The 22570-nt window shown below is 45.4% G+C and overlaps 1 protein-coding gene across 2 annotated transcripts in view; it reads left to right on the top strand.

Annotated features, from left to right (window-relative positions):
• Positions 1 to 20544, top strand: part of RBM5 (RNA binding motif protein 5) — a 31888-nt gene extending 11344 nt beyond the window's left edge. The window contains exons 5-25 of one of the 2 annotated variants that reach the window (XM_055275985.2): positions 557 to 626; positions 1107 to 1180; positions 3657 to 3740; positions 4816 to 4876; positions 5647 to 5712; positions 6228 to 6388; positions 7450 to 7547; positions 8166 to 8253; positions 8737 to 8814; positions 8899 to 8971; positions 10580 to 10665; positions 11672 to 11756; positions 11971 to 12062; positions 14678 to 14839; positions 15245 to 15394; positions 15475 to 15546; positions 16719 to 16898; positions 17198 to 17272; positions 18346 to 18443; positions 18522 to 18651; positions 19921 to 20544. In XM_055275985.2, the coding sequence (XP_055131960.1) occupies positions 557 to 626; positions 1107 to 1180; positions 3657 to 3740; positions 4816 to 4876; positions 5647 to 5712; positions 6228 to 6388; positions 7450 to 7547; positions 8166 to 8253; positions 8737 to 8814; positions 8899 to 8971; positions 10580 to 10665; positions 11672 to 11756; positions 11971 to 12062; positions 14678 to 14839; positions 15245 to 15394; positions 15475 to 15546; positions 16719 to 16898; positions 17198 to 17272; positions 18346 to 18443; positions 18522 to 18651; positions 19921 to 20046 (2109 nt within the window). In that variant the 3' untranslated portion in view covers positions 20047 to 20544. The remainder of the gene's footprint in view (positions 1 to 556; positions 627 to 1106; positions 1181 to 3656; positions 3741 to 4815; positions 4877 to 5646; positions 5713 to 6227; positions 6389 to 7449; positions 7548 to 8165; positions 8254 to 8736; positions 8815 to 8898; positions 8972 to 10579; positions 10666 to 11671; positions 11757 to 11970; positions 12063 to 14677; positions 14840 to 15244; positions 15395 to 15474; positions 15547 to 16718; positions 16899 to 17197; positions 17273 to 18345; positions 18444 to 18521; positions 18652 to 19920) is intronic. The other variant, XM_055275995.2, reaches the window with a different exon arrangement.
• Positions 20545 to 22570: the final 2026 nt, after the last annotated feature.

Genomic DNA, 22570 nt, shown 5'->3' with positions numbered 1-22570 from the left:
AAAAAAAAAAAAATTACACCTGAGGGAAATTCCCATGCAACATTTAATGAATGCCTTCAGTGCTGTTATAATGCATTAATTTCTATGAGAAATGTTCTCTCTTTTTTGTGCCTTTTAGGAAAATTGCATTTTGGTGATAGAAGATAAAAACTTGGCTAATTAGGCCAGGCATGGTGGTTCATGCCGTAATCCCAGCACTTTGGGAGGCTGGCAGATCACTTGAGGCCAGGAGTTCGAGACCAGCCTGGCTAACACAGTGAAACCCCATCTCTACTAAAAATACAAAAATTAGCTGAGCGTGGTGGTGGGCGCCTGTAATCCCAGCTACCTGGGAGGCTGAGGCAGAAGAATCGCTTGAACCCAGGAGGTGGAGGTTGCAGTGAGCTGAGATCATGCCACTGCACTCCAGCCTGGGCAACAGAGTGAGTGAGAGACAGAGACTCCATCTACAAAAAAAAAAAAAACTTGGCTAATTAAACAGTTGATGTAATTCCTATTCCATGTAGAATAGTGTGTGGCAAAAGCTTTAACTGTAAATATGTAAAACCCTGTGCAGATTCGAGAAATGATGGAGTCCTTCGAAGGCCCTCAGCCTGCGGATGTGAGGCTGATGAAGAGGAAAACAGGTGAGAGCTTGCTTAGTTCCTGACATTATCATTTTCTTCCCCATTCCCACCTCAGTCCCTAAAGAACATCCTGATTCCCCCAATCTTCAAGCACATGAATTCAGAATGAAAGGTTTGCCATGGCTAAGGAATGTGACTCTTTGAAAACCATGTTAGCATCTGAGGAACTTTTTTAAACTTTGTTTTAGGGACTTTTTTTTCCTTAGGTAAGTAATGATTTATAAACTCCTCTTTTTTTTTGACTATAGTCGGTTGCATGGTTACTTTAAGCGTGGAATCAAATGGAGTGGCATTTAGTTCAGGCGGCTTGTTCCTTGCCATGGCAAAGTATCAAGAAGATCCCCAAGTCAAGTCACATTTGTAAAGCTGCTTCCCAATTGGCTTTGTCACGCAGTGTTGAAGCAGTGGGAGAGAGATTCACCTGTTATAAAGGAACTGACTAACACAAGTATCCCGTCTATATCTGAATGCTGTCTCTAGGTGTAAGCCGTGGTTTCGCCTTCGTGGAGTTTTATCACTTGCAAGATGCTACCAGCTGGATGGAAGCCAATCAGGTTGCTTCACTCACCAAGTCTAGATATTCATGAAAATGGAACAAGTCTGTACAATTAAAAAAAAAGGTTGAAGGAGTGGTTTGTTCCAAAGGAGTGACTTTAAAAAAACAAAAAAGCTTTGTATATATTAAAATTGATGTTACTAGAATAAGTACAGTACCAAGGACTTCACTGTAGAATTTGTTCGGCCTTTAAACATGGCTACCTACCTGGCAGGGCTTTGTTAACTACTGAATACCTGTCTGGTAATCGCTAAAACATCTTAATGTTTCCCTTTTTTCTACTTTGTTATATTCCTATTATGTCCATTGAGAGTAAGCTTAGTATATCAAACTCTCCATTTGACAGTGAAGAGAACATAGTGAAAGTCTGTTGTGGCATTTTTATAAGTAATTCCTTATTTCTGCCTGAAGACCACAAAGCCTCCTGGAGGCATAACTGCTCAGACGGGTCTTCAGGGAATATTTAAGGACTTAGTGGAATTTATGAACAATAAGTCTGATGAGATTAGCCTGGGAGTGGTATCCTGCTGCTGTCTAATCTAGTTAGAGTGGCATTAACATTCTAATCTCCCTGAGAATGCCTTTTATAGTCTGTTCAAAGCAAGTCATTGATGGTTCTTCGAGGTAGTGTTAACTGAAGTGTTTTTCAGTTTGTCAAGATAATGTTCAGTGCTTGGCACTTAAATAACATTTTTTGCAAGAACTCCAAGGCACATTATTGAATGCCTTTAACCAAGTGCATTCTGGGAAGTTTGCTTGACTCATTGTCTTGCTTTTCTGCAGCATTCTGTGATTTGAGTCATCCATGAATCCGTGAATAAAAGTTACATTCTTTGATTGGTAATATTGCCATTTATAACAAGACTCACTAATGAGGGTATCACTTTGATTGACTGATTTGTTAAAGTTTTTAAGCCTCTCATTTTCCTAACCCAGAAATCACAGCCTGATTTTATTAAAAGTAGAGCTTCTTTCATTTCATACCATAGATACCATCCTAGTAAATCCAGAACATATACAAGGTTCATGTGAGTCTGCTTTCTTGACATGATAGCATTGTTTGATGCAGTGGATATGTCAGAATGACTAACCTAGGAGTTTAAAACTCCTAAGAAACTAAAACCTGTAAGGCATTTAAAAGCCTTCACAATTTTAATGTATACAAAGCTATGTTACTGTGTAACACATTACTGTTCAAATTCACTCCAGAAATAAAAGGCCAGTAGGATTAGGGACTCACTGGTAGTTTGGAGTCTCCCAGCACACATCCCTCCTAGTGGGATGATCTATTGACATATCTCTCAGCTTTTTTATTTTTGCTTCTGTATATCACAGTGAGTGGATGGCCCTTCAGCTTTTTCTCTCCTGGCCAGACATGCAGTCTTGTCTTTAGATATCGCAGAGACAAAATTCACAGCATGTCTTTAATCTTCCAGGATTTGCAAGAACCAAATTGCTCAACAGTATGTATGTTTAGAGGGGTTAGACTCCTTCTTAAAATCTGGATATCTAACCACCTACTTAAATCTGTTCTTATAGTGTCAAACCACCCCTACCCTCGATCCCCCCACCCCCAAGAAAAAGAAAAGATGCTCCTGTTAAATGAAGGCTCTTTAGGGGTAGGTGCTAGGTATACTCTTGGCTAGATTGATTCAGCTCAGAATTTTGACCTTTTAAAGTTAAGTCCTTGTAGTCATATGGTTGACTTGAAGGATGAGGTGGTGTGTGCATTTATGAGCTTTTCCTACCCCCCTGAAGAAACTTCATTGGCCTCCTGGTTACTCACCTTGAAGAGAGTACCATCCATTTTAGTGAAAAACACATCTGTCACCTAGGACATGACGTGGTTGCAGTTGACAGGAAAAAAAATCTCAGTTGTTTTAGAGTTGGTGGCATTCAGAATAGTCCCTCCTGAGAAAGAATTGTAACCAGATTCCCTTTAAAAATGAGTTCCCCTCCCTTTCCCCCCAAAGGACACATCCTGAAGCAGAAGGTGGGGTGGGGGGGAAGGAGAAATGTAAAAGGCTTTTACTTTGCATAAGGATGGGGGACTGGGGAAAAAGGTGAAGCGAAGCCCAAGGACACCATGCTAAGGGCAAAAGTAGGAGACAATCTCAGAACTGAGAGAATTGTGTCTTCTGCTTTTTGAAGTAGACTGTCACACTCAGGCAGCCTGTCAATGCTGAATGTTAGGACTTCTGTCTCCGCTGGAGACACGGCCTGGTGCAAGTCAGCGTTTAGTGTTTGACAGCTTTCTCAGCACTCCCTGACTCCGTTTACCTTTACTCCGCATCCCATTCTCTTACTGCCTATCTGAAGGATTGGATGGGCAGAGTATAGGTGGCGGTGGTTGGTCCTCCCCGTATGTTGTCCATTTAATTCCAGAGCACTGATTTTTCCGAAGTGTGCTCTGCCCTGGGAAAATGGACACATGTTCCTCACATGGGAATAACTAATTACTTCTTTTCTTACAGAAAAAGTTGGTGATTCAAGGAAAGCACATTGCAATGCATTATAGCAATCCCAGACCTAAGTTTGAAGATTGGCTTTGTAACAAGGTAAGCATATGTTCTTCCCAAATATACAAAACTCCTTTAGGATATTGCTGTTTTTTCTGTTTATTTGACTGTCCAAACAAGGAAATGATTACTCAATTACCAGTAATATTCATGGTTTGTAACTTTCCTTGGGTCCTCCTACACTGGTATTAGATGATAGAACTAGAGGTTTCGTTTATTAAGATGCACGTTCTGCCGGGCGTGGTGGCTCAGGCCTGTAATCCTAGCACTTTGGGAGGCCAAGGCAGGTGGATAGCTTGAGGCCAGGAGTTAGAGACCAGCCTGGCCAACATGGCGAAACCCCGTCTCTACTAAAAATACAAAAATTAGCCGGGCATCATGGTGCCCGCCTGTAATCCCAGCTACTCAGAGGTTGAGGCAGGAGAATCTCTTGAACACGGGAGGCAGAGGTTGCAATGAGCCCAGATCGCGCCACTGCACTCTAGCCTGGGTGACAGAGTGAGACTCTGTCTCAAAAAACAAAAAAGGACAACAAAAAAGATGCAGGTTCTAAGCCTAGTGATTAAGATTTTAGGTATGTTTCACGTTACTGTTTATTGAATTCTAGAGCTCTCAGTTTTTGGCTTAGTCTCTTGACTGTATTAACCAAAATAGTTGAGAACCCTGCTAAAGTTATATAAGGTTTACCATTTTGAACTTGAATGTCGACATTGATATTTCGAGAGTGCTCAAACTGTCCGCTGTCCAGTAGGGGACTAGATAGTGGTTAGTTTACCTTGTGTTTGTGTGTGTAGGATGGGATGTATAGTGCTCTGTTGATAACAAGGAATAACTTCACCAGTGGCTTGCTGTAGAGTTTTCAAATTAACTGAACCCTTTCCTCGGCTTGATAATAATGGGATTCTTCTTCAACATACAGCAAAGTTTGTTTTTCTTGGGAGATTTTAACAGTGTTACATTCTGAATTTTTTAGGTTATGTCCCCATGTCTCAGCTACACGAGACTTTCTGCTTTTCTGTTAGTTACTGGGACCTACCCATGGCCCCACTGTTATTGTTACTAGAAAGCCTGGCCTAATGTGAGAAATAATTACAGATAAAACTTTTTTTTTCAGTGCTGCCTTAACAATTTCAGGAAAAGACTAAAATGCTTCCGATGTGGAGCAGACAAGTTTGGTAAGACTGGATTCAGCTGTTTGCAATATGCATTAAAACCTACTAACTGGGGCAGGGAGCGGTGGCTCACTGTAATCCCACCACTTTGCAAGGCCAAGGTGGGAAGGTCACTTGAGGACAGGAGTTCAATACCAGCCTGGCAAGAGATAGCAAGACCCTGCCTCTACAAAAAAAGAAATTTTAAATTATCTGGGTGTGGTGGTACACACCTGTAGTCCTAGCTACTCAGGAGGTTTAGGTGAGAGGATTGCTTGAGTCCAGGAGTTGAAGGCTGCAGTGAGCTATGGTCATACCACTGCACTCCAGCCTGGGCAACAAACAAGATCCTGCTTCTCAAAAAAAAAACAAAACAAAAATCTGACAAATAGGGTTGTTAACCGTGAGCCTGAGGAAAAGTATAGATTTTAGTGTACTTAAACAACTTGTCTGTTTTCTTTAAATCTTTTCCCTTAGGTTAGGTAATGCTGCTCATGATTGTGAGAGCACAGAAAGTTCTTTTGTTTTCTAGAATTAAGTCTGCTCACCTGGTTTGCGTTCTGCATCTGCCTTTCTTTAGTGCAGGGTAGTGTCAGTCCCACTGTGGCCCAAAGTTTGCATTCTGCGTTAACCATGTCACAATTAATGAGGTTTTACTATAGGCACAAGTGCTTAAAAAAGAAAAAAACGATTGTTTTGTGTGGTTAAAACACAAACTTGTGGGGATTTTAATGTATTTCTTTGGTGAAAATACATTAGTTGTTTGTCTCTAATTGGATCACTTTCCCTTCTAGACTCTGAACAGGAAGTGCCTCCTGGAACCACAGAGTCGGTTCAGTCTGTGGATTACTACTGTGATAGTAAGTTCATACATGATCTTTTGGTCTTCATGTTAAAAATTGACCTCAGTTGTCAGGAGATGGAGACCATCCTGGCTAACATGGTGAAACCCTGTCTCTACTAAAAATACAAAAAATTAGCCGGGTGTGGTGGCACGCACCTGTAATCCTAGCTACTTGGGAGGCTGAGGCAAGAGAATGGCATGAACCTGGGAGGTGGAGCTTATAGTGAGCCGAGATTGCACCACTGCGCTCCAGCCTGGGCGACAGAGCGAGACTCCGTCTCAAAAAAAAAAAAAAAAAAAAAAATTGACCTCAGTTGGAAATTTCTGTTCTCCTACCCTTTTTTAAGGAGCAGCAGCAGCTTCGGGTTGTCCCTTAAAAGACTGGATTTTTAAAATCTTCTCCAAGTCAGGGTAGAAAATACACTAGGAATGTCCCAAATGGATTTGTTTGTACTTGACCCTGTCTTGGAAAACATTGGTACATTGGTGGTGAGAATGCATGTGTATGTCATTTGTCTCATTTACCCCTAGCGATCATTCTTCGGAACATAGCTCCGCACACTGTGGTGGATTCCATCATGACAGCACTGTCTCCTTACGCGTCTTTAGCAGTCAATAACATCCGCCTCATAAAAGACAAACAGACCCAGCAGAACAGAGGCTTCGCATTTGTGCAGCTGTCTTCTGCAATGGTGAGGTTCTCATCGATTCTTTCCTTTTTAAAAGAAACAGCTTTAAGAGGCAAATGTGGTTCATCCAGTTTTGAAACTGTCTGAGGCTCCTGAAGCCCAAGATGCAAGGCTCCCTAATGACAGTTTTTGCACTGTGAAATTACAGGCCTGATGACTTCAGTAAGTAGTAAAAATAATGTGTATACCTCTAGGCAACTGGCAGAATTTTTTGAGCCACAGTTTAGTCCTTTGTACTTGTTTTTTGTTGTTGTTGTTCTGTTTTGGGATGGAGTCTCACTGTCGCCCAGGCTGGAGTGCAGTGGCACCATCTCGGATCACTGAAACCTCTGCCTCCAGGGTTCAAGCGATTCTCCTGCCTCAGCCTCCTGAGTAACTGGGATTACAGGTGCCCGCCACCACGCCCAGCTAATTTTTTTTTTTTTTTTGAGAGGGAGTCTCACTCTGTCGCCCAGGCTGGATGGAGTGCAGTGGCATGATCTCGGCTCACTGCAAGCTCCACCTCCCCAGGGTTCACGCCATTCTCCCGCCTCAGCCTCCAGAGTATCTGGGATTACAGGTGCTCACCACCATGCCCGGCTAATTTTTTGTATTTTTAGTAGAGGCGGGGTTTCACCGTGTTAGCCAGGATGATCTCGATCTCCTGACCTCGTGATCCGCCCACCTCGGCCTCCCAAAGTGCTGGGATTACAGGCGTGAGTCACCGCGCCCGGCCACGCCCAGCTAATTTTTGTATTTTTAGTAGAGATGGGTTTTTGCCATGTTGGCCAGGCTGGTCTCGAACTCCTGACTTCAAGTGATCTGCTCACCTCAGCCTCCCAAGTGTTAGATGTACTTTGTTTTAGATTGGTTTAGCATTTGCTCTTTTGGTAATACTGGAAACCTTCACATCTTAGAGGAAAGAGAGGTATTCCTTTCTTGAGGTTTCATATCTGCAAACACAATAAGGAATTAATTGCCTTTTTTTTTTTTTTTTTTAGTAGAAAACTGCTTTGAATGGGGTAGATGGTAGGGAGAGATTTTTAATTACATTACACATTTTTTTTCTTCACATTCTCCTTCAGGATGCTTCTCAGCTGCTTCAGATATTACAGAGTCTCCATCCTCCTTTGAAAATTGATGGCAAAACTATTGGGGTTGATTTTGCAAAAAGTGCCAGAAAGTGAGTGGCTTCATTGTCCTTATTTCAAACTACTGCATCTGCACATTTGTACAGCGTGCTAACTGAACGCCAAGCCTGTACCCCAAGTATGTTGAGACACTGTGATCCTCCCTGATTGCCAAGGCCAGGAGGGACACGTTTGTCTTCTTTTAGTGATTATTCCCTACTGTCCTGTATAACCAGTTGATGAAGTTGCCTGAAATGGTTTCAGATCAGGAGAAAGGCAAGTATGGCAGATGGGTTGAGAACACATGCTTTGCAAACTGCAGCAGTATAGTGCTAACCCATCCAGAAATAACCTGTTCCTTCCAGAACAGCGTGCTAATAATTTCATGTATATAGTGCTTAACTCTAACACGGTAAATTTCCCTTTTTTTTAGTATCATTGCATATCCAAAAAACTCTTTATTAGATGGCAGGTTACAAGGTATAGCAATTATACTACAGGGCCACTTGCTTACTGAGGAATTTCCCCATGAAGAGCCCTCCCCCTATGAAATGTGGCCTTGCTGGCATTTGAGAACTGACAAAGGGTGGAGTGAATCAGTTGGTGGTATAGGGGCACTAATTGTGGGAATACTGAGATAGAATCACATGATTGGATCTTTGTGGTTTCAGAGACTTGGTCCTCTCAGATGGTAACCGCGTCAGCGCCTTCTCTGTAGCTAGTACAGCTATTGCTGCTGCTCAGTGGTCATCCACCCAGGTAAGATCGAGCATCTTTTTGCTCAAGGTAGTGTGGTGGTGGTGCCCAGATTCACAGACATGACCTCTCCTGTGGTACTCGCAATACGAGCTCTTTTTTTTTTTTTTTTTTTTTGAGATGGAGTGTCACTCTGGTCACCCGGGCTGGAGTGCAGTGGTGCGATCTTGGCTCACCGCAAGCTCCACCTTCTGGGTTCAAGCAATTCTTCTGTCTCAGCCTCTTTAGTAGCTGGGATTACAGGCACCTGCCACCATGCCCGGCTAATTTTTGTATTTTAGTAGAGATGGGATTTCACCACGTTGGCCAAGCTGGTCTTGAACTCCTGACCTCAGGTGATCCACCCACCTCAGCCTCCCAGAGTGCTGGGATTACAGCCGTGAGCCACAGCGCCCAGTATCACAAGCTCATTTTTAGGGACTGCTTCTGAATTTTTTTCCTTAATGCCCACTAAGTTTGTCTTTGTCTCATTTTGATGTTTTGTAGTCTCAAAGTGGTGAAGGAGGCAGTGTTGACTACAATTATCTGCAGCCAGGTCAAGATGGCTATGCCCAATATGCTCAGGTAGGTAGATTTTAGCAGCATCCACCTTATAGTCTTTCAGAGTGTGTCTGAGAATAGCAACTTTAATGGTGGACTTTTCTTCAGTATTCACAGGATTATCAGCAGTTTTATCAACAACAAGCTGGAGGATTGGAATCTGATGCATCATCTGCATCAGGTAGTAAACTTCATCTCCTTTTTACCTTTTGTTTAAACACTTACGGTTGAAGAAATATGATTAAATGTCCTAAATGGACCAAAAGCTACAAGTCCATTTCTCTGTAAGATTGTAGGGGGCATGGCCGGGCACGATGGCTCACGCCTGTAATCCCAGCACTTTGAGAGACCAAGGCAGGTGGATCACGAGGTCAGGAGTTCAAGACCAGCCTGGCCAACATGGTGAAACCCCATCTCAGCTAAAACTACAGAAATTAGCCAGATGCAGTGGCAGGCACCTGTAATCCCAGCTACTCAGGAGGCTGAGGCAGGAGAATTGCTTGAACCCGAGCAGCAGAGATTGCAGTGAGCCGAGATAGCACCATTGCACTCCAGCCTGGGCGACTGAGATTCTGTCTCAGAAAGGAAAAAAAAAAAAAAAAAAGAATGTAGGGGGCATATTCAGGGCTGTCATCATGTACCCAAGGTTCTGGGGAAGAATACGGTTATTTGTGTACACTGAGGTTTTTTTTTTTTTTTTTTGAGACGGAGTCTCGCTCTGTCGCCCAGGCTGGATGGTGTGCAGTGGTGCGATCTTGGCTCACTGCAAGCTCCGCATCCTGGGTTCATGCCATCCTCCTGCCTCAGCCTCCCGAGTAGCTGTGACTACAGGCACCCACCACTATGCCTGGCTAATTTTTGTATTTTTAGTAGAGACGGGGTTTCACTGTGTTAGCCAGGATGGTCTGGATCTCCTGACCTCGTGATCCGCCCGCCTCGGCCTCCCAAAGTGCTGGGATTACAGGCGTGAGCCACCGCACCCAGCCCTGCCCAGAGTTAATACAAGGTCTTAGAGACCATGTTGTGATGAGTTTAATTCTTGGAATTCAACTCTGTATTTCCCCTCTCTGTGTTAGGAGTTATGAGTGCCCATGTAAGTTCAGGTGAGCAGAGAGGATGTGGCCCTGGAGTCTGGTGCTCAGACATCAATCAGAAGAGCCACTCTAAGAAGCCTTGGCTTTAATTTTTGTTTCAGGCTTTTAAAAGCCTTGTGAGTTAAATCTTTCTCAACCCCAGAGCAAATACAGATCCTTTCTTCTCTTTCTTTTCTTTTTTTTTGAGACGGAGTCTCGCTCTGTTGCCCAGGCTGGAGTGCAGTGGCGTGATCTCGGCTCACTGCAAGCTCCGCCTCCCAGGTTCACACCATTCTCCTGCCTCATCCTCACAAGTAGCTGGGACTACAGGTGCCCGCCACCACTCCTGGCTAATTTTTTGTATTTTTAGTAGAGACGGGGTTTCACCGTGTTAGCCAGGATGGTCTCAATCTCCTGACCTCGTGATCTGCTCGCCTCTTCCTTCCAAAGTGCTGGGATTACAGGCCTGAGCCACCGCGCCCGGCCTCTTCTCTTTTTCTTAGCCATGATACAGAATCCTTAACTTTGTATATCACATCTAGTAGAATTGTAAGAAAATGAAAATGTCACAGATTCCAGGGTACTTAGTGGGAATTAGCTTATGAAGAACTGACATATACAATGACAGAAGGCGGCTAGATTGGGCATTACAAATAAAGATGTTTGGGTTGGCGTTCAGTGCCTTGGCTTTCCCTAACACTTGTGTTTATCATCAGGCACAGCAGTGACCACCACCTCAGCGGCTGTAGTGTCCCAGAGTCCTCAGCTGTATAATCAAACCTCCAATCCACCTGGCTCTCCGGTAATCCTGTTGTCCTATATACAGAACTCGTGGCTGATGGGGAAATTTTGTTTTGCTATACAAGTATTACCCTTTCCTGTTATATGAGCCAGGATTGAGTAATACACACTTCAACTTTATTTCTTTCTGTTGTCTTAAAATATTAATTTTATGATATATATGTGCATGTATATTTTATATATAAAATTTCAACTGTGTATTTATACTTTATGCATGCCTCAACTTGACCTTTAGAAAGTTGTCACCAGGGCCGGGCGTGGTGGCTCACACCTGTAATCCCAGCACTTTGGGAGGCCGAGGCGGGTGGATCACGAGGTTAGGAGATCAAGACCATCCTGGCTAACACGGTGAAACCCCGTCTCTACTAAAAATACAAAAAAATTAGCCGGGCGTGGTGGCGGGCGCCTGTAGTCCCAGCTGCTCGGGAGGCTGAGGCAGGAGAATGGCGTGAACCTGGGAAGCAGAGCTTGCAGTGAACCAAGATGGTGCCACTGCACTCCAGCCTGGGCAACAGAGCGAAACTCCGTCTCAAAAAAAAAAAAAAAAAAAGTAAATTGTCGCCGGGCGCAGTGGCTCACGCCTGTAATCCCAGCACTTTGGGAGGCCAAGGCGGGCGGATCACAGGGTCAGGAGTTCAAGACAAGCCTGGCCAACATGGTGAAACCCCGTCTGTACTGAAAATACAAAAATTAGCCGGGCGTGGTGGCACACGCCTGTAATCCCAGCTACTCGGGAGGCTGAGGCAGGAGAATTGCTTGGACCCTGGAGACGGAGGTTGCAGTGAGCCAAGATTGTGCCACTGCAGTCCAGTTTGGGCAACAGAGCAAGACTCCTCTTGAAAAAGAAAGCAAGAAAGTTGTCAACATGGGTTTTGCTGAGGGATTGCCTTAGATTATTGCTACAGTGTGTCTGTCAGGGGAACCCTTCCTCCTGGATGATTGCAGTGATTTAGCTCTCTTAAAAGGCTTTACAGTTGAAATTATATTGAAGCTGCTGTTCTTTCCAGACTGAGGAAGCACAGCCTAGCACTAGCACAAGTACACAGGCCCCAGCCGCTTCCCCTACTGGTGTAGTTCCTGGTACCAAATATGGTAAGCCAAACCTCATGGGGCTGTTGACAGTTGGAAGGTCTTAGTTGTTGTCTTTGTTTAATGAGAGTTCTTCTCCCTTTGCGGGTGTCAGAGGGACACTTGGGGATGTGAGACAGAGAAGAAACATTAGGCCTGCTGCATCTCACTGGCTTAGAATTTGAAATAAAGCCATTTCTTACCTGGAATGACTGTATGCTGGATTTTGTTTTTGCAGCAGTACCTGACACGTCCACTTACCAGTATGATGAATCTTCAGGATATTACTATGATCCGACAACAGGGCTCTATTATGACCCCAACTCGCAAGTAAATGCGCTGCTTTCCTCCTCAATTTCACTAGAAGTAGTTTCGCTTAGTGCATTTATGAGGTATAAAATGAAATATTTCCTGCAAAAGAATATATGACTCAGATTAGTTTTAACTTCTTCAAAGCCACCAAAATGTAATTTTTATTTGGAGATTGTAAGTTTTAATTTTAGGGTTAAAAAATGTTTTGAGGTATAACATACACACAGAAAAATACACAAAACAGAAATGTGCAATTCTTTGAATGTTTACATGTCTATTCATTTGTATATTACATGTGTATATACACCACCACTTATTCCCAGCCCACCTAATCCTCACGCCCATTGCTGGTCAGTAACCTATGTCTTCAGTAACCACTATTTTGATTTCTGTTGCTATAGATTATTTTGTCAAGTTACAATTTATGGAAAGACGTAGCTAGAAATTTTAAATTGTACTTTTCTCCTTATTATTTAACCTTTTAGAGTGTACAAATCAGTGGCTTTTAGTATATTCACAGTGTTGTGTAACTGTTACCACTGTCTAATCTCAGAACATTTTCATCACTCCAAGAAGAAACCCTGTACCTGTTAAACAGTCACTCCCCATTCTGTACTCTCCTCCAGTAACTACTAATCTACTCTCTGTCTCTGTGGATTTGCCTTTTTTTTTTTTTTTTTTGTGGCACGATCTTGGCTCACTGCAGCCTCCACCTCCTGCGTTCAAGCGATGCTCCTGCCTCAGCCTCCTGAGTAGCTAGTAGCTGGGATTACAGGCACCCACCACACCCAGCTAATTTTTGTAGTCGAGACATGGTTTCATCTTGTTTGCCAGGCTGGTCTCGAACTCCTGACCTTAAGTGATCCACCCGCCTCAGCCTCCAAAGTGCCAGGATTACAGGCATGAGCCACCGTGCCCAGCCCTCTGTTCTTGACATTTCATATAAGTGGAGTCAGACAATAGATGACCTTTTGTGTCCAGCATCCTTTACTTTGCCTCCCTGTGTATTCTTGAGGGTAGAATTGAGCAGATGTATGGAGTGGTGTTTTATTTTTGGTGGCATATATAACTTTTAAAAGGGAAAAACAACTTTAACACCCCATAAATAACTCTATTTATGACCGGGAGCTGTATATCTAGAACAGTAAAATAAGTATTTTTAACAGGAACTTGGCATTGATAGGTTGTGGTTTCTGAGAGATTGAAGTGTGAAGCTGTGTGTGATGTGCCTAAGCAGGCCAAGCCTCTGCATGCCTCTTCCACTTCTCTCGTTTGTGAAGCCTGGCCATTTATTTCCCTGTCAGTTCATTTTTTGTTTTTTTTTTTCCCTGTCAGTTCTCTTTGGTGGCCTTAGAAGTTGTGTCTGTAGGCTGGGCGCGGTGGCTCACGCCTGTAATCCCAGCACTTTGGGAGGCCAAGACGGGAGGATCACTAGGTCAGGAGATAGAGACCATCCTGGCTAACACAGTGAAACCCCGTCTCTACTAAAAAAAAAAAAAAAAAAACCAAAAAAATTAGCCGGGCGTGGTAGCGAACGCCTGTAGTCCCAGCTACTCGGGAGGCTGAGGCAGGAGAATGGCGTGAACCCAGGAGGTGGAGCTTACAGTAAGCCAAGATCGTGCCACTGCACTCCAGCCTGGGCAACAGAGTGAGACTCCGTCTGAAAAAAAAAAAAAAAAAAAAGAAGTTGTGTCTGTTAGCCACGCCACCTTACCCAGAAGAGACAGACACTGTCTCCTGGGTCCCTGTTGAGCAGATAGAGTGAGCGACTGGAAAATAAATAAAGGAGAGGAGAGGATATGTGACACCTCTCCTCTGTTGCAATTCCTGCTGAGCTTGGGTCCCTTCACCAACACCTCCTTCCAGCTCTGAGCTAGTGTTTACACCCTGTGTGTGGTTGCCTGGTATCCAAAGGATTCTATGTGGATGGGCCCAATGATGTGCTGTTGTCATGGCAGATGTCTGAACTCCATGACACGCCCACCTGTTCTGGCTGCCTGGTTTATGTAAATAGTCTGTGGACAGAGTGAGACAAATTGCTCTTTGGGTGCCCTCTAGGTAGGTCCAGGGATTAAATTAGTGGGAACTAGACTTTTTAAATTTTTATCATCATTTTTTTTGAGACGGAGTCTTTGTTACCCAGACTGGAGTGCAGTGGCGCACGATCTTGGCTCACTGCCACCTCCTCCGTCTCCCAGGTTCAAGCAGTTCTCTTGCCTCAGCCTCCTGAGTAGCTGGGATTACAGGTGTGCCATCATGCCCAGCTAATTTTTGTATTTTTAGTAGAGATGAGTTATCACCATGTTGGCCAGGCTGGTCTTGAACTCCTGACCTTGGGTGGTCCGCCCACCACCACCTCCCAAAGTGCTAGGATTAGAGGCGTGAGCCACTGCGCCCGGCTGGGAACTAAACTTTTTAAAGAATTCATATTCTATTTTTACTCTAGCAGTGTCACACCTCTTTGCTAGGTGGTTCATCATCTTTACTTATACCAAGGTGTGCCAAGGGTCCTTTCTGGGCAGGAAATATCACTAGTCCACAACATATTTTATCTTTTGTTTTTTGACAAAATATGTAATCGACTGACATAGCAGAAAGTCTGCATTAATTGTTTTTTGTTTGTTGTTTTCTAGTACTACTATAATTCCTTAACCCAGCAGTACCTTTACTGGGATGGGGAGAAAGAGACCTACGTGCCAGCTGCAGAATCTAGCTCCCACCAGCAGACAGGCCTGCCTCCTGCAAAAGAGGGGAAAGAGAAGAAGGAGAAACCCAAGAGCAAAACAGCCCAGCAGGTTAGAACATGACCCATATTTCTCTCATTGAGGTATTGGGCTGAACTCTTGGTTTTGGGGTTGTAGCATTTATGTCAGTATTATTTGGATTCTTAAAAATTGGGCTCCACATTTTATTCATACTAAGTTCTCACAGCATTTTGCAATTTGTTATTGTTACCATATCTTGACTGTCAGTTTGCCTGTGTACTTAGAAAAAGAAGCCCTGGAAATCTCAAAGCTTTTCAAGCAGTATTTATGAATGACTTTGGTTATATGTGATAATATCTAATGGAAATATTTGTCGGTGGAAGTAAGAGTAAAAGGGGTTTGTTACGGGGCATATAGTTGAGATAAGATCCTTAATGGCTCATTCTCATGGCACAGGGGACTAAATGTTTTTTTGTTGGTGTTGTTTGACATTAGATCGCCAAAGACATGGAACGCTGGGCTAAGAGTTTGAATAAGCAGAAAGAAAACTTTAAAAATAGCTTTCAGCCTGTCAATTCCTTGAGGGAAGAAGAAAGGAGAGAATCTGCTGCAGCAGACGCTGGCTTTGCTCTCTTTGAGAAGAAGGTAATAGCAGGAATGGCCAGTACGTCATGATGGGAACTTACCTAAAAGTTGAGTCTCATGGCTTGTCCTCTGTTTCCCAGGGAGCCTTAGCTGAAAGGCAGCAGCTCATCCCAGAATTGGTGCGAAACGGAGATGAGGAGAATCCCCTCAAAGTAAGGGAGTACCACCAGTGTTTTAAAGACCCTATCTGTGGTTTGTGTCTCACTTTAAGGCTCAGCTGCATTTTGGCTAATGTGATTCCTACTTAAAACTGAATGTGATTGCTGTTGATGGGTATTGGAGCAGTGTCTGCACATAGATTCCATGTTCGGGGCTTTGTTTTCTGTGAGAGCAGATGAGATGGAGTGACGAAAGAAGCTTCAATTCCTAAGCTCAGTTAATTAAGTTTCATTGCATCTGTGAGTAGAGAGTTTTAATGGTCTGGAAAGAGAAAATTAAGACAAAAAAAAGCTTGTTTTACTAGATAGATACTGGTCTGGTGGGCCATTATTCTGATATGTTGTATTTGGGATTTTTATGTGTGGTCAGTGGTTTGAAAATAGTCACTCAGTCTAGGCAACATTGCAAGACTTCGTCTCTACTAAAAATTAGAAACAAATTAGTTGGGTGTGGTGGCATGCATCTGTACTCCTAGCTACTTGGGATGCTGAGGGAAGAGAATTGCTTGAGCCCAGGAGATCAAGGCTGCAGTGAGCCACTGCACTTTTTGGGGATCATACCATTGCACTCCAGCCTGGGCAGTGAGCAAGACCCTGTCTCATTTAAAAAAAAAAAAAAAAAGAGTCTTGGCGCTTTGGCTCACACCTGTAATCCCAGCACTTTGGGAGGCCAAGGCAGGCGGATCATTTGAGATCAGGAGTTCAAAATCAGCCTGACCAATATGGTGAAACCCCATCTCTACTAAAAATGCAAAAGATTAGCCAGGGGTGGTGGCAGGCGCCTGTAATCCCAGCTACTTGGGAGGCTGAGACACTTGAATCACTTGAACCTGAGAGGCGGAGGTTGCAGTGAGCTGAGATTACGCCACTGCGCTCCGGCCTGTGCAACAGAGCAAGACTCCTTCTCAAAAGAAATAGAAAAAGGTAGTCACCCAGGAATCCATTTCTTAGGCTCCAAGAAGGTTGGTACCAGGAGGCTGTCAGGCCTAGCCGTCAAGGACCTGACTGTTCCACGCAGTTGACAAAATGTAATTCACTACTAAAGTTGACATACAGTAATGGGGATTTGTTAACATTTCGGATGAGGCATTACTTTATCCAGGTACATAGCCATCGCCATCTTCCTATTGTACATTTCCAGTGACCTGCCCTCCTTTTGTCCCCAGAGGGGTCTGGTTGCTGCTTACAGTGGTGACAGTGACAATGAGGAGGAGCTCGTGGAGAGACTTGAGAGTGAGGAAGAGAAGCTAGCTGACTGGAAGAAGATGGCCTGTCTGCTGTGCCGGCGCCAGTTCCCGAACAAAGATGCCCTAGTGAGGCACCAGCAACTCTCAGACCTTCACAAGGTGGCCATGCTTTTCTGAGCTGATCTGAGGGGGCGAGGGGAGACAGTGAGACAATTTGAGTGCCCTAACAGTCCTGACGGTTCCAAAAATACCTGCCATTAATGATGGCCTTACAGAAAGCTGTTCCCGATGACGGTGGAAGGAGTCTGGCAGCTCCACACACATCAGACTATAGTTTTTATGTGATTGTGTATTGTTTGGGCTTTGGCTCTTAAAGTACAGTAGATGTTACTAATGTTAGGATATTTCAAATTAAGATGGTCTGAGTCCTTACTGTGTCTTTCACATCTTTTGTGTAGCAAAACATGGACATCTACCGACGATCCAGGCTGAGCGAGCAGGAGCTGGAAGCCTTGGAGCTAAGGGAGAGAGAGGTGAATGGGAAACTGCCACAGGGAAGAGGATATTGGGATAATCGCCTTTAGCTTTTATTTGTAGCATTTAGTTCCAGATCCCAGGGGCAGGGTAGAAGGATTTGTCATACCCTTGTCATCTGACCATTGTAGTTCATGTAGCCTAGACCCAGGCTCTGTGTGCTTCATGAGCCTCACATTGTCCCTTCATCATAAGGGTGCACAAGGCAGAAGCACACTGCCGAGACTGCTCACAGGTCTTGAATGCCAGAGCTTGCTGCTTAAATACACTGGATTTTGTTATGGAGAGAGTGGTCTAGTTTGGCCTGGCCAGGGAAGCCTTCATGGGCAAAGAAGGGGGCTTCAAATTAATCCCAAAGGACAGCAGGACATGAGGTTATTGCAGGTGATATGAAAGGAAGGATGGGCAGGGCATGGCAAGCAGATCTGGGAACAAAGGCAAGAGAGAAGCCTGTGACACAATAATGGGCAAGCAGTTAGTGCTGGTGGTTGGGGCAGGTTAGCGGCCAGGTGGGCAGGGATTTAAATGCAAATACAGGCCTGTGGGTTAGAAATGAGCAAGTGGGTTAGAAATCTTCCACCCCGAGATAATTCTGAAGTGTTTGTAGCTAAGGCTTTTGCTTTTCTTCTCCCCACACCCTTCCCGCCCTACTATCTATGGTTCCACCTCCCCAGGGACTGCTGAACAGGTCTCTGGAAGCCTCCTTGATGTTGGAGGTATGCCTGTCCAAATGCTGAGGAGAACGGGCAATTCTGCCTTCCTCTTCGCAAGCTGTACCCACTGCCCAGTGGGCTGGTTGAATAGCTTGACAGAGGGTGGCTAATTAAATAAAACTGCTTGTTGGAGACATAGTTCTGCCCCTGGTTCCACACAATTCATATCTACAAATTTAACATTTCAGATATGACTAGGTATGATGAGGGGAACAAGGGAATTTGGTATTTCAGAGCAGTCTAAAAAAAGCATTCTTCAGATTTAAAAATACTTGAGGGGATAGTTTTGAATAGGTGCATTAGACGGTTACAGGTTGAAGTCTGTGAACATTTCCAGCAGTGTTTTTTCTCCCATGTAGATGAAATACCGAGACCGAGCTGCAGAAAGACGGGAGAAGTACGGCATTCCAGAACCTCCAGAGCCCAAGCGCAAGAAGCAGTTTGATGCTGGCACTGTGTATGTGATGTGCACATTTTCCAGTTCGTAAGCTGGGGCCCTGGCTGTTTTAAGTAACTGTGTGTTTGCCACTGGCAGGAATTACGAGCAACCCACCAAAGATGGCATTGACCACAGTAACATTGGCAACAAGATGCTGCAGGCCATGGGCTGGCGGGAAGGCTCTGGCTTGGGACGAAAGTGTCAAGGCATTACGGCTCCCATTGAGGTAAGCAGTAGGGTCAGGCCTTGATGTTTGCCAGGCTTACAGGCTGGTTCCAGAGATGAGATGAGAGCACTCATAGAGCCTGGGAGCCAGGAGCAGCTTTACCTTAGCATGAAGGGGCAGATTACAGGCATGAGCTCACGCCTGTAATCCCAGCACTTTGGGAGGCCGAGGCGGGTGGATTGCCTGAGCCCAGGAGTTTGAGACCAGCCTGGGAAACACGGTGAATACCCGTCTCTACTAAAATACAAAATATTAGCTGGGCATGGCAGCATGTGCCTGTAATCCCAGCTACTCAGGAGGCTGAGGCAGGAGAATTGCTTGAACCTGGCAGGAGGAGGTTGCAGTGAGCCGAGATCACGCCACTGTACTCCAGCCTGGGCAACAGCGACTCTGTCTCAAAAAAAAAAAAAAAAAAAATTTAGTAGGGTTTTCACCCACGATAAGAAATCTTTAAATTGGGCCGGGCGCGGTGGCTCACGCTTGTAATCCCAGCACTTTGGGAGGCCGAGGCGGGCGGATCACGAGGTCAGGAGATCGAGACCACGGTGAAACCCCGTCTCTACTAAAAATACAAAAAAATTAGCCGGCCGTGGTGGCGGGCGCCAGTAGTCCCAGCTACTCGGAGAGGCTGAGGCAGGAGAATGGCGTGAACCCGGGAGGCGGAGTTTGCAGTGAGCCGAGACTGCGCCACTGCACTCCAGCCTGGGTGATAGAGCAAGACTCCGTCTCAAAAAAAAAAAAAAAAAAAAAAAAAAAGAAATCTTTAAATTGATCAGAGCCCACACTGAGGCATCATATCCCAGGATCAGAGGCCCCTACCCACTGGCCTTCTAGGCAGGAGCTCCACCTGTAATTGCCCCTGTTCTGTCCTGGGAGCACAGCTTAGGTCAGACTCTTGTAGACCATGTTCATCCTGTTTATGTGAGTTCTGCTGACATCGAGCTGTCCTGTGTAATCTGTGCCTGTAATTACCAGGCCTTTCCCATGCTTCAGAGGAGTACTTTGGGGCCCTTTCCTAGGCATGGATGCTTGCTGAGCAGGCATTGAGGGGTGGGTGATTTGCTTCATCTGCCTGTGTTCCGTAGCCCATTTTATTCCTCCAGTCCTTACACTTGCTCCTGGTCTCTTCTGGAGAAATCCTTGTCTTCATATACAGTTTTCTTTCTTCTGTCTCCTGGTGGGTGGTCCTGCTGGGTAAGGAGTGGGCATGGTGAGAGGTGGAGCAGCCCATACCCTACCTGCCAGCTGACAGTCTCTGTGATTTCCCAGGCTCAAGTTCGGCTAAAGGGAGCTGGCCTAGGAGCCAAAGGCAGCGCATATGGTTTGTCGGGCGCCGATTCCTACAAAGATGCTGTCCGGAAAGCCATGTTTGCCCGGTTCACTGAGATGGAGTGAGAGAGAGAGAGAGATGACAAGGAGCACAAGAAGTGGTCCATCTCCTGAATTCGCTCTTACCGCCTGTCTCTTTAAGGGCATGCCTTGTGCTGTTAATAGATCTTAGGGTGAACCACTTCATTCTGCAGGGTTCTCCCTCCCACCTTAAAGAAGTTCCCCTTATGTGGGTTGTCTGGTGAATGGCCTTCCTTCCCGCCAGAGGGCTTGTGAACAGACCGGAGAGGACAGTGGGTTTTTTATACTCCAGTGTATATAGTGTAATGTAGCGTGTTTACATGTGTAGCCTATGTTGTGGTCCATCAGCCCCTCACATTCCTAGGGGTTTGAGATGCTGTAGGTGGTATGTGACACCAAAGCCACCTCTGTCACTTGTTGTGATGTCTTTTCTTGGCAAAAGCCTTGTGTATATTTGTACATTACACATTTGTACAGAATTTTTGAAGATTTTCAGTCTAGTTGCCAAATCTGGCTCCTTTACAAAAGAAATACCTTGAGAAATGGGTGTCCTGTGTCTCTTTATTCTTGGGTGGGTAGGTGGGTCAAGCATGTCTGAGCCAGTCAAGCCTGGTGATGAAATCAGTTTATTTCTTGCTCCCATCACCACGTTCTGATTGATTGAGTGATTGATTGATTGAGTGATTGATTGATTTTAAGGCAGGGTTGGCCAGGCATGGTGGCTCACGCCTGTAATCCCAGCACTTTGGGAGGCCGAGGGGGTAGATTGCCTGAGGTCAGGAGTTTGAGACCAGTCTGGCCAACATGGTGAAACCCCGTCTCTACCAAAAATACAAAAAAATCAGACGCAGTGGCGTGTGCCTGTAATCCCAGCTACTCGGGAGACTGCAGCCTCGACCTCCCGGGCTCACGCGATTCTCCCACTTTAGTGTTCCGAGTAGCTGGGACTACAAGCACACACCACCATGCAGGCTAATTTTTTAATTTTTTGCAGAGATGGGGCCTCACTCTGTTGCCCAGGCTGGTCTTGACATGTTCAGATTTTTAAGTTCAAGAGTTTAACATGTTTTAGCTGGGCGCACTGGCTCACTCCTGTAATCCCAGCACTTTGGGAGGCCGAGGCGGGCGGGTCACCTGACGTTGGGAGTTCGAGACCACCCTGACGAACACGGAGAAACCCTGTCTCTACTAAAAATACAAAATTAGCTGGGTGTGGTTGGCCTGTAATCCCAGCTGCTCGGGAGGCTGAGGCAGGAGAATTGCTTGAACTCAGGAGGCAGGGGTTGCCGTGAGCCGGAGGTGGCGCCATTGCACTCTAGCCTGGGCAACAAGAGCAAAACTCCTTTTCAAAAAAAAAAAAAAGAGTTTAACACGTTTTAAAACTCTTTATGGAAATCGTGGTAACTTAGTAGCTTTTCTGCTAAGACCAAAGTGACCATGAGCACTTGCGCCTCTCTAGTTTCCACAGACTTTATTCCACACATGCCGGAGTGTGGAGTTGTCACTGCTCTGCCCTGCAGGGCAGATCCTCCCTGCTTTTGGCGATGATACAGATGATACCTAGTCCACTGTCTGCTGCGATGGAGGAACTGAGGAGGTCATCTCCCCCTGGCAGCACTCCACTCACTCTTGTCTTCCCAGCTGCTAAGGAGGTCCTGGGAGCATTGCAGAGTTTTCTGTTTTGAATGGGTATTTCCTCCTCAGCACTCTTCCACAGGGCAGAGAACATCATTTTGACCCAGAAGACCGTGCCTGACCAGGTCAGGAAGTATGCCTAGATCTCAGGCTGTTCTTGGGACCAGATGATGTGATGGGGTGCTCACATTGCCAATCTGGCCAAACTGAGTGCTTGAGCTCCACAGATTGGGCATGCAGTTAAGGTGGCCTTTTCTCTGCAGTTTGCTTTTGAAGCTAGTCTTGCTTTTGTGGGTGGTCACGTTTTCCTCTTTTCGGGCAGGGCCTTAAGGAATAGAAAATGCTGAGGAGGTCCTCACCCTGGCCTGTAGGGTAGTGCCTTGGAGAAGCTGAGCCTAATCACAGCTCTGGCTAGGGAGAGGTGGAGGCAAATGCAGAAGCCCCAAGCCTGGGTTTCTGCAGAGTAAGGCTTGGGAACTTCACAAATGAGGGCCCAAGCGCCCAGAGCTGGGGTGGAGAGTGTGTCACAGATCTGGTCTACAAAAGTTGGATAAGAAACTGGCCTCACCTCCAGAGCCCTCATGGCATCAGGGGAGATGCCGGTGTTTCTCACACCTGAGCAGCAGTCCTGAGTACCCTAATTAGACCCTTTTGACATCTGGCCCGGAAAGCTCCTCCAGGTGAGCATACCCAGAATAGGATCTGGGAAGCTCTTAATTATATGCACCCAGCTCAGCAAAGGCTAGGTGGAAGCGTCTTCCCTAGGGGAGCCACGGCCAGGCATTAACAGGAGCCAGCCCTCTAGCAGCCTCAGATTGACTTCCCAGCACCCAGAAGGGCACCTGAACCTGTCCCACATTGTTGGTACTTAGAGTTACCTGTCAAAGCTGCTCAAGGCTCTCACGAGTGCTGTGGACCACAGCATCTGTTGTCA

The sequence above is a fragment of the Symphalangus syndactylus genome, chromosome 1 (assembly GCF_028878055.3).
Source record: "Symphalangus syndactylus isolate Jambi chromosome 1, NHGRI_mSymSyn1-v2.1_pri, whole genome shotgun sequence".
Lineage (NCBI taxonomy): Eukaryota > Metazoa > Chordata > Mammalia > Primates > Hylobatidae > Symphalangus > Symphalangus syndactylus.
This window is presented reverse-complemented; position numbering and strand designations above follow the sequence as displayed.